At 43.6% G+C, this 12,153-nt stretch overlaps 1 protein-coding gene across 6 annotated transcripts in view; it reads right to left on the bottom strand.

The window, feature by feature from the left end:
- Positions 1–12,153, bottom strand: part of SULF1 (sulfatase 1) — a 178,788-nt gene that overhangs the window by 47,213 nt on the left and 119,422 nt on the right. For all 6 annotated transcript variants that reach the window (XM_043601166.1, XM_043601167.1, XM_043601168.1 and 3 more), the window contains one exon: positions 10,350–10,519. In XM_043601166.1, the coding sequence (XP_043457101.1) occupies positions 10,350–10,519 (170 nt within the window). The remainder of the gene's footprint in view (positions 1–10,349; positions 10,520–12,153) is intronic.

Below are 12,153 nucleotides of genomic sequence, written 5' to 3'. Positions count from 1 at the left end.
CTCCCACTGAGAATTACTCGTGTATATTTTACCTCTGCCAGACTACAATGTACTTGAACTTTCTCCTTAGATGTTATTAAGCATGCAGAAGTTGTTTAATATTAAAAACTTAGTATTTACCATGTGTTGGGTTTTGAGTTGTTTTGTACACCTTAACTGATTTAATTATCTCTGTTGTTCTTAGAAATAGGTTTATCTGGGGCGCCTGGGTGGCTCAGTCGGTTAAGCGTCCGACTTCGGCCTCAGGGCACGATCTCACGGTTCGTGGGTTCCAGCCGCACATCGGGCTCTGTGCTGACAGCTCAGAGCCTGGAACCTGCTTTGGTTTCTGTGTCTCCCTCGCTCTCAGCCCCTCCCCCACTTGCGCTCTGTCTCCCTCTGTCTCAAAAATAAACACGAAAAAAAAAAATTAAAAAAGAGAGAAAGAAATAGGTTTATCATTCCTATTTACAGTTGAGAAAACTGAGGCCTAGCAAAGTTAAGCAATTTCCTCAGATTAACAAAGTCATCAGGTGGTAGATCCCGGACTCCATTCCAGAGCCCATTTACTCTAACAAAATGAAAGAAAAAATGAAGTGCGGGGTGCTTCCTATATCTGAGACTGCTTTTCTATGAACCCCAGCTTTACAAGTAACTGGTCTCACAGAACAAGTAACCATCTATGTTGGTTGAGAAAGCTGGTAGCCACTGTCCACTGAGGGGAGGATCCTCTCAGTGAAAAATTGTGGATGATGACAAATGAAGATGACCCTCTGCCATCATTTACATTATAAAACCAGAGAAACAGTCACTGCAAGCCAGGTGAATTCAGGGATATTGACATGTACTCCTCTGGTTTGTTGTGATATCAATTTCCCTTGGGGTAAACCTGGAGTTTCTGGGATACATACTTGTATACTGAGCTATATAAATGCTGCCTGTTATTATACATTTTCTTCCGCCAGTGGATTTGCAGAACTTCTCTTTCGATAGTTGAAAACATCGTTTTGGTACCACAGACCTTCTTGGCACAAAAAATTACCCTGATGATCAGTACGGATGCTGGTTAACTAGCAGAACTACGACAGCACAAATACCAATATAACACTGAACACAGAAGGCACTGTACCTAAAATTGTATAAATTGTGCTCAGTAGTTAGTGTAAGTCAACTCCTTTTTGAAAGGGACAGATTTGCAGAGTAGAAAAAGCAGGTGTGGTTCAATTTGCTCATCTGTAAATGGAGATAATAGTACCTTTCCTAAAAAGCTCTTTTGAGAAATCTATCTATCTATCATCTATCTATCTATCTATCTATCTCTGTATCACTTAAAAGTGCCTAGTACAGAGGCACATGAGTTTCCTACATAAACCAATAAATAAATACATTCTATATAAGTGTCTGGGTTGAGAAAATCCTGTCGCATTAAAAACCAGACAAGCTCTTCAGGTATCGCCCGCCATTCTTTTTAAGAGAAACTTTCCATATAAGCTTTCTTCTGCTTCCCCAATAAATGACTCATGAACCACTTGGTCCCATTTTTTTTTTTTTTTTTTTTTTTGGCCTGAAAGGGTTCCTCATATCTAAAAGTGAACACAGGCAGAATCAGCCTGTCGCATCTCAGGAGCTTGTGCAGTAGGAAGGAATGTAAGCCCTGTTTCTTATTCTTCACGCGGCATGTTGTGGTACAAACAGGATTAGATTGAGAGGCTGAGGAGGAGGAGAGGGGAGACTTCTAAACCCCATAGGAAAAGGATTTTCACCCGTGGGGGTAGCTCGAGGTCAGAGAAATATAGCAAGTGGGTCATGAAAGGTCCCCTAACTATTTACTGATACGTGCCCTGAAAAAGAATACGGCTATAAAAGATTACACAGGCTTCTTTGTAATACCTAAACATCTTCCTCTTACTGCCTTTGATGTTGGTTTGCCTTAATTTTAAAATAAATCGAGTTGACTTTTTTAAAACCACAAAACCTCAACACAAATAAAAACTACAATAGGGAACCAGAACGAAGGCTCACAGCGGGCAAATTATATCTTCTACCGGTTACCTTGATGTGCTTGGCACAATTCCATCTACTTGGAGGAACGGGAAAGGTCACAGCAAATTACAAGCCTCAAATTGGACTCCCAGATTTACAGAATGACATATGTTAAATCTGGCTTATATTAAAAGGAGAGTTCAGGTCTGTTGTCAGAGCTGTCCTTCCCCACCCCCAACCGTTGCCTTTATTCCCCCCTCCCCCTTAATTTCTCGCAGTGGGGAGCTGACCCCCAGCTCTGGGGATGAAATCCCAGGTGAGATCTCAGCAGGGGGCAAGGAGGGGGTACACATTTGCCTTTTAAAGGAAGACAGACTGCCACTGCTTCCCACAGAACGGCAGCTGTTCGGGGACCTGCAGGTGTAAGTTCGGGGGTCGCTGCAATTGACAATGTTGTTGAAAAGTGATCTTTTGCCAAAGACCTGTGGTTGCCTCCTGCCGGGGTCTGCCAGATTCCTGGAAGATGCAGCCTTCTGTCCCCCAGTGATAATTAAGGCTTGCTTCCCAAAGAACTGACTCACAATTATTCAAACAGGACCTGGAGCTGTCAGCTGGAACAGAAACCACTGAAAGAAGCAGGTAACTGTTTTAGGGAAAAGTGTAAAATCACATAATCGATTGCTCCAGAATGTTTTGGGATCAGACCCAAAATCTCATCCCAGCCCTGTTACTTACTGGTGTGTGATCGTGGGCAACTTTTTTTTTTTTTTCTCTAAGCCTCTGTTTCTTCATCTATGTAATGGGAATACCAGCTACAGTGTTTGGTGAGGATTCGAAGAGACTTCAGTGACTCCAGAGAACAAATCCTGGGACCACATCATACCCCTACTCACCGGTGGCTGGGAAAGGTCTTATACGGGTATCTAGGAAAGATCATTTAATAGCTCTTTTGGTTGTTGTGGCAACCCTGGAGGGTAGGAGGACATCTCATTCCCATTTTACAAATGAGAAAGTAAAGTGTACAGAGGTGACTCAGAAAGAATGGGCTGGGGCTGGAACTTCTTCCATGACATCCTAATGACCAGAGTCCTGCATCACAGTCCCCAAGAAGTTCCTCAAAATCCCAGTCATGAAAAGATCTGGTACATATATTTCTTTCTCTCAAAATTAAGTCCTAAGATCCTTAACATTCGTCTTGATTTAAAACATTAGCCGTTTCTGGTTCCCGTTCAAGTGCGTCCTACCAGCTGCTTTGTGTCCACACCTGCTGACAATACAAGACAAAGTCTGACCCTCTGAAGCAAGCTGGGTGTAGCAGCAAAAAGCGTAGGTAACACTAGCTGTCTGCTTTAAAAGTGAGAGGACAAATGAACAGATTGCCGTTTCTGAGTTTCTGTTGCTTTCTTTTTTTTATTTAATATTTTTATTTAATATTTTAAATATATTTTAAAATGTTATTTATTTTTGAGAGAGAGAGAGAGAGAGAGAGAGAGAGACAGAGCTTGAGTGGGGAGGGACAGAGAGAGAGAGGGAGACACAGAATCCCAAGCAGGCTCCAGGCTCTGAGCTGTCAGCACAGAACCTAATGCAGGGCTTGAACTCACAAACTGTGAGATTGCGACCTGAGCTGAAGTTGGATGCTTAACCGACTGAGCCACCCAGGCGCCCCAAGTTTCTGTTGCTTTCTTAAAAAAAAAAATCCATATGCTTGATCTGGTAAGACTTCTTGTTGTCTATTCAGAGAAGGATTTTACCCGTAACTGTGAGTTCCAGGCACAAAACATGTCTGTAGCCCTCAACAGACTATTCCTATATTTACAATGTTACCGTTCCCCAGTAAGGCTTCTCTGCACACTGGTTTTCTGCAGTCATTATTTGTTTGGATTTATTGCTTCGCACTAGATCACAGATCCTTTAGACCACACATTTGTAAGTTCGACCTTTTCCATCAATGCTAATTCTCTTTGGGCTTTGATTTTCTTTCTTGTGTTGCTTATTGGCATAACAAGAATAAGAATTCTGAAAATCAATAATGTCACCTTTCTGTTTGATGGGTGGGTATTTGGGGAGAAGAATTCTTCCCAGAAAAGAAATAGGTTCAAGAAACGCACGTGTTGTATATTAAATCCATATTCAGGGGATTACATAGAATTTAGCAGTTCATTTTTACTGCTGATGGCCTTTGCTGTCACCCAGTGAAAAGAAATACCTTTCTAGTGTTTTATATTTGAACATGTGTTTTCTTCATTTGTTATTTAGTCTTGGACAACAACAAAAACTCTAATGATCTAACTCGTAAAGGGTCTTGGTAGCAGGACCATCATTCTCTAAGAAATGAAATAGGTTTCAATTCCCAGAATAAGCCAGTTATACAGATTTAAGACACACACTCAAAGCATTAAATTGGAAATTCTATACTTAATCTCCCAAGTTGCACCGTCTCAGCTTTCACTCAAATTGAACTTATTTAATTGACTTTGTGGAGATATTCCCCACCTGAGTTCAAATGTCTTTAGGTGGGTAACATTTGAATGCATGCAGAATAATATCAAATGATCTTGATTATAGGTATATCAGGAGACTAATTTTATAAAGTCTTCTAAGGTACTGCAAACTCCGATAGAATTGTGCAAACACACACACAGGAACCATTTCTAATATTAACCGTGACTGTGAATCATACTGAGCAAGCCTGGTGCAGCAGAAAGATCACCTGGGGCCAAGAGAACGGAGTTTTGGCTCCAGCTTTGTCCTTCCCTACCTCTTAGGTGACCTGGGTAAAGCCATTTGACCTGGGTCTTTTATTTTTTTAAATAGAATTTGGGCCTCCAGTTTCTAATCTAAAAATTCATGGCATTAGATGATCTCTAGGTGTCCTTTAATTCATAAAACTGATTGCCTCAATATTTTTATACTATTATAAGTGTTCTAATGTCACGTAGGTGGTGGGGTCAACACGCTTATTCATTTACTAAAGAAAAATGTATCACGCAGGGAAGGCGGCAGGAGCCACGTGCCCCAGGCACAGGAGGGAGAGGTGCAACATGTGACCGTGTGACCGCCTTCAGGAAAGAGCTGTCTTGCATCACCCCAGGGCACCATTGTCTTGTGTGAATGCTGCCCCCTGGGGGTGTGCAATTTGCCTTCAAGGGTCTGGTAAATAGCCAGTGCAATGGGATATGTACTCAATGATGGAGAGAAGAACAAAGTGGGGACATAGGAAAGGAGAAATTGGTTCTGCCCAAATCAAAGATTTTATGGAGAATTTAAAATTCCCTCATTTCTGGGGCACCTGGGTCGCTCAGTCGCTTAGGCATCTGACTTGATTTCAGCTCAGGTCATGATCTCGTGCTTCGTGGGATCGAGCCCCGCATGGGACTCTGCGCTGAGAACCTGGAGCCTGCTTCGGGTCCTCTGTCCCCTTCTCTTTGCCCCTCCCTTGCTCGCACTCTCTCTTTCTCTCTCTCTCAAGATAAATAAGTAAACGTCAAAAAAATAAAAATAAAGAAAATTCTCTCCTTTCCAAAAGCACTTTCTTTCTCTTTTATGGATTTGTGGAAGAAGCGAAGTAAGAATGTGCAAACTCTTTTAAGTAAAAACCCTTTTTTCCAACTTCAGATAATAAAGGTGTTTCAGAAACTTTGTTCTGAGGCTTACACAGAGGCAGTTAGTTGTCCCTTTAACATACTATGTCATCCCCAAACCACAGTTTCAGAATGATCCTTGCAAGTTAGTGCACCTGGATTGTTCTACCAAGATTTTAGATTTCTCCTGAATTTGTGTGTGTGTGTGCGCGTGTGTGTGTTCACACACATGCGCACAATTACACACGTTTCCGGGGAGGGGGAGAAAGAACTGTTGACCTAGAACAAAAAAAAATTGAAGTCGATAGGGACAGGGTTGGTAGGAAGGTGACGAAGGAGTCTCTTGGCTTCCCACAGACTCATCAGGTAGGTAAATGGAATCTCCTTTCCTGTCACTGATTCACGTTATCACATCACGGAGGCCAGGAGAGAAAAGCTATGTCAAAGCGAGAGTGAGGGTGCAGAATTAGTATGAGGCTACTGGGGAGATGATTTACTGAAAAGCACAGACGGGTCTTCCCCATAGTGAAGGGCTTTAGGATAAGGATTATCATGTGTGATGTTTTGATGGAGGCTCCCTCAGATATCACCGAGGCCGCGAACAGCCGAGCTGCTTCTGATTAAACACTGCCCCATGCCACGAGGGGTCGATATCTGTCCACATTCTTAGTCAGTGGGCATAGTCTCTAGCCTCAGTGTGTAAAGCCAATAAGCCAGTATTGGCCTGGCTTCCTTCCTTTGTTGGGAATGGAAAACACCATGGAAACACAATGCATTCACTCCGGTCTGAGAGGGTCAGATAACTACAAGGCTGGGCCACGTGAAAGGCATCTGGATGATGCGTGACCACCAAGGAAGGTGACCTAAAGGAGCGTGTTCGTGTTACCTGCTTCTCTCAAAAAGGGAGCATCTACAGCTTCTCAGTGTTTTCAGGGCCTTGCCAAACATTTCTGCAAAGTACTTAACTGCTTACATCCCTTTGCTTGAATGTGTTGCTCGTGTTTTCTCTAAGGAAACCTGCCATTCAGGAGCCCCATGCACCACAGTTAGCAGCCTGTCTTCATTTGTCTCACTCTTCGTGTCTACAGACTGAACCGTGAACTCGGGCAGTCGCTCAGGGACAAGAGCCACACACCGACTCACCCCAGCCCCTTCCTCGAGTGAGCGTCAGTCAGGGGAAACCTTTACCACTAAGATGCCAGGGTCTTGAGGCTCCTAAGACCCACAGGAGACACAACAGATGTCTCCATCCTAGATGCACCGAAGCTCAAGGCTTAGCAGCAAAGAGAAGCTGAATCACTCAATCAACCACATGGATTTTCATTTTCTATGGTGAAGGGTGTTCTCCTAACTGGCCCTTGCTCCTTGAGCACACTTTGCACCTGGAAAAGATAACACGGCCCAGATTGGTGCTTAGCCTGTCTGTGTTTTTGGAATGGCCAGGTGTGAGAGGCTCATCACAGTGTGAGGCTTAGCCTGTCAGGAGATTTGTCACATCACAACGGACATGTATCAACTTGTCAATCCTTCAGTTGCTTCCCCTAAACACGGGTTGAGCCTAAGGAAATTGAGATTTTTGTAGGTCAAGAAAGATGGAATCAAGAAAGAGTGGCTTTATGTGGTTCATCTTGATAGAAAGGATCACTAAGAATTAGCATCTCTGAAGTGGCTTCTGTGTCCCGGGCCCTCTGTGGGGACTTTAGCTACGCTTCCTCTCTTAATTTTTGTTCGTGACATCATGTCAACATGCTAGTATTATCTTCATTTTACAGATGAGACAATGGAGGTGCCTAGAGGTTAAAACAATTGCTTAGGGAGGACCGATGAAAAAGGAACCCAGGCTTGTTTGTCTCAAAGGCCTAAATATTTTTCGCTCTGTCGTGTGTAGATTTTGCCTTATAGAATCACAAGTAAGGCACACTCGTGGTCCATTTGAACTAAAAAGAAATAACTGAAACAATTTACATGTGAAAACGACCAAGTTACTACCCTACCAAGTGACCTCCAGTGACTCTCTGCCTATGCTTACATACAAATCCATTCAAGCCCTCAAAATTCTGGTAGTTTCCCTTTCTAGCTCTAACCCTTATTGCTTTCCTTGCACTCCATTCTCTTAGGTCACATCTTAGATCGCCTTACTTCACATGGCGACCACCTGTCCGTGCCACATTGTCTTCCTGAGGTCACCTACCCAAACTACAGGGTCAGCTGCAGAAATTTTGCCCATTCTTTGAGGCCCATTCTGAATGTCTGCTTCTCCACTTTTCCTTGTTCCCCTAAAAGATGTGAATGGGTCTTCCTCCAAACTTCCGTAGCTCCTCGGATGCCTTCCCTAGTCCTTACCACTTCTGTTCCTACCGGTGATATGGCTGTTTGGGCACTTGCCCATCCCCTGCCTAGAGCAGGGGTTGGGGACAAACTTATTCTGTAAAGGATCAGAGAGTAAATTATTTTGGGCGTCACAGGGCATAGCGTATCTGCCACAACTACTCTGCTGTTGAGTTGTGAAAGCAGCCACAGATAACACATCAATCAATGGGCATGGCTGTATTCCAATAAAATGTTATTAGCAAAAGCCGGTGGCAAGCTGGATTTGACCCCAGCGTGCCAATCCCTGTCTTTGATTATTGGTTCCCCAGTGTTGGCACTCGTGTCTTCCTCATGCCTACATCCTTGCCGTACTATATAGCACTACTCATAAATATCTGTGGAGTCAAATAGAATTTTTAATTGCTGGAATCAGAGATGCTGCTTTTTAGTTATCACTAAGGCCCTAAGAAATCTGCAGATTCCTCTCTTCCCACAATTGTCTGTGCATGCCACTGAGCCGTCAGAACCTTTTGACCTGTGGCTGATTCTTCTGGAGGCCCAGGACCTTGCCTGGAAGCTTCAAAGGCAGGATGACTTCTAAGGAGCCATAAAACACCACATTTTGTCAATCCCTTCTCCTCAAACTCGGGAAAACACCGGTAATGTTTACAGTTGGGGAAAGCCACCATAGGCTGGGAATCTGCCAGGGCAACAACAGAACCTACACAGACTGATTTCTGATTCAAAAGAAAAGAGAGGGACGCCTGGGTGGCTCAGTTGGTTATGCTTCCTACTCTTGATTTCGGCTCAGGTCACGATCTCACGGTTCGTGAGATTGAGTCCTGTGTTAGGCTCTGTGCTGACGGAATGAAGCCTGCTTGGGATTCTCTCTGACCCTCTCTTTCTCTTTCTCTCTCTCTCTCTCTCTCTCTCTCTCTCTGCTCCTCCTTCCCTCGTGTGGGTGCGCATGGGCTCTCTCTCTGTCTCTCAAAATAAATAAATAAACATTTTAAAAAAGAAAAGGAAAGAGGCACGGAAGAACCTGGTAGAGACTTCTGAACCACCAGGGTTGCTGAATTTGTAAGTGATCTGTAATGGACAGCCACTTGCCACTTGTGGGCTTCACTCATGAATTTAGTTGCAAGGTTATATGTAGGTAGACCTTCAGAGACTTATATATCCAACCACAGGGGTCTTTCTCAAACACAGTGAGTCATCCAGACCACATTCCCCAGGTGCTGGGGCAAACTTCTTTATTTGTTGACAATATTGTCTGCACTGAAACACCTCCCTCCTCCTATCCCACTGGGCATGTTCGGTAGGATATCCGTCCTGGCTTTATATCTACTGCTAGTTCCTATCTTCTGTCAGCTCTGATCCCCTTCCTTCTTTCTAAATCACTTGATGTGATCAAGACGCATTAAGTACCACTGACCAAAAGTGATCAGTTTATTCGTTGTAAGAAATAAGAAATCAGGAAAGGTTCTTCAGGGATATGGAATGACCAGCAACGATGGTGCCTTCAATGCTTCTCTTTTCATAAATACATTTAATCTATTTTCTTTCTGTCTGGGATTGTGGCTGGGAAGTCAGTGTGGATGAAAACGGATGATATTTAAGCATAAACAGATTAAGAGCCAATTTTGGAGGTTTAGTGATGAAAGAAACAGATATCAGTTCCCTGTTCCCTACCTGTCTGATGGCCGATCCTTCAGCAGACACAGAGCCAACTGCTCTGTAGGGAAGCCCGCATGTTATTGCAATGGGTGGGAAGGAAGCATGTCGACAGAGTACAAAACAAACTCATGTTCTTTGCTGCCAAAGCATCTAGACTTTTCCACTCTGGGCTAGTGAAATCATCAGCATAACGCAGCTCTCTGCTCTCTGCCTCAGCCCCCCCCCCCCCCCCCCCCGTGTGGGCTGAGTCCCCTCCCCGAGCCTCCCCGCCCCTCCTTACCAAGGATCCTGCCTCTCAAAAAGAAACATCAGGTATTTTAAAGCCGTGACCTGAGAAGGCCTCTCGGGCAAGCCCATTCAAGCTGCTTTCTGCAGCAATCCTAACTGCACATCCGTAGCAAAGCTACGACAGTATTCACCTAGAAAATAACCCCGCGTTTCTACAACCAGACCAGGGGTCACCAGTCTGTTGCTATGAAAAGCATACCACTGGATCGTTGTTTTTATTATTAGGTCACGCTCAGGAATATTATTTAAGACAACTGAAGGGAACGCTTGATAAAAATTTCCCCCAGTAAGCCTATGTGCTTCTCTTCCTTTCTATTTGGCTACTTATACATGTTGGAAATATGATTCCTAATGACACCACTAGAGAAGGCCCCGTGGCCAGCCCGCGCCATGGTCTCATGTCAGAAGCTGGTATTCCGGCCTCTGGAGACACGGTGTGGAAGGAAATGGGGTGAGGGAGAGGTGGGAGGTGGAGAGCAAAGGAAAGGCCTGTGTTCAGCAGGTCCCAGAAAGGATGTTATTACTCACATGTGTTGGGAAGCGTTGGGGTACAGTTTTGAAAACTGTGGGGCCGAGTCCTCGGGGCCGTGGGGCGCAGCGTGGCTGATCACCATCATAATGGGCCTATGGGGATACATTCTCTTAGACATTTTGAAGTAATTAATGCTCTCGTTAGTGATTAAGTCTGTGAAGTAGTCCTGAAACATACATTTGACACAAAACAAAAATTACAAAAGGTGACATTCATCAGATCACATTTGAATACTGCTTTCTTCAGAAGCATCTCCCTGAATGAAGAGATAAGGTCTAAAGCAGGAAGGAAAATGACTCCCAAAGCAGCAAAACATCTTCCCTAACAGAGAAAATCGGTTGCCAGTTACTTGCTAGGGCTGCTAGGTTGGTAACACGCAAAAATTTTATTTTAAGTAAAGCACAACTTAGCAATTAAGAAAGGAAAAAAGTTCTGTTTGTCCAAGATAATGATCATATCTGGCAATCCAAATGCTAGAGAACATGAAACACCGGATACATATTTCATTCTCAGGTTTCATTGATGTAATTCGTTGACAAAAAATTTAATTACTTCAAGGGCAGGAAACACCCACGCCCACTACAAATTCACAGTTGCAGAACACACACACACACACACACACACACACACACACAAAGCCACATGCACAAACAAAAGCAAAGGTCTTTTCTTTAAATTAAAATTTCACCTGTGGGAATTACACAGTAATTGCTAATGGAAGCCATAGCCAAAATCTGGGTACACAGGGAAAAGCTGCAATATTTTATCAATTAATTTACTTGAAACACTAAATATGGGGAGCATTTGATTTCCTGCAGATTATACTGTTAATTGCACAACTAAAATGATACAGCTGCTGGCATTTGGGCCTGACTTCTTAATAAAATGACTTAAGCCACAGTCTGAGGCACTGATGCAACTCTGTAAGGGAGAAGGAAGAAATGGAATGAAGAGGAATGATGAAAATTTTAAATTAAACCACCTGCTTCCTCCAAGTGGGTATCATTGGCCTGGAGTTCCAGTACAAACTTTATTCAGAAAGTGCCCAGACAACGTTCACCATGGTGGAGGCTTCCAGGCATGACTAATCACATGTAGATTCAAGGACCAGAACAGCTGCCAAAGCAGTGCCCAAGGGAGGAAATCTGTGTCACATGTCATTGTTAGGACAAGTCCACAGGCTATCACCTTCCTCCATGGGAGTGTCTGATTCATTCCTTTTCTCACTAAAAAAAACCCCATATATTCTTTTTGGACACAGTTGTCTTTGACACTTAATCAGCTGTGATAATGGGCAAGTTACGCTAATTTAGTCTTTGGAGGGAATCTTGATTACTTTGCTCTCCTTAGGACAACAGGGAAAGAAAGGTTAATAGCTTGAACAAGGAGCATGAAAGCATCCCCACAGATAAAAAATGATAGCAGTGACAATTAGTGCACTTTGTAGGACATTGCTCAAATCTGCCTCCAAGGTCCCTGCCAGCTCTCGACTTTGATGAGTCTGGAATCCTATTAGCAATGTTTGTGAATTTCATTTGCATTCATTGTTTTCTGAGAGATACCAAAGAGCGAGGCTTATACCTCATCTCCAACCAAGTTCCTTGGGCTCAAATTGGGCCAAGCATAAAGGCAGCACTGTGCCAAAATTAAATCAAGTTCCCTCTCTCTGACTTCTACCAATGGCTCTTTCGTAGCGATCTATGCTGGATAGAGCAGACTGTCAGCTTCTTTTAGATAAGCGAGGAAGAGATGGGCACGGCTATAAGAGAAGAGCATATTTTAGGCTAACTAGCAGGCTAA

Source organism: Prionailurus bengalensis, chromosome F2 (assembly GCF_016509475.1).
Source record: "Prionailurus bengalensis isolate Pbe53 chromosome F2, Fcat_Pben_1.1_paternal_pri, whole genome shotgun sequence".
Lineage (NCBI taxonomy): Eukaryota > Metazoa > Chordata > Mammalia > Carnivora > Felidae > Prionailurus > Prionailurus bengalensis.
This window is presented reverse-complemented; position numbering and strand designations above follow the sequence as displayed.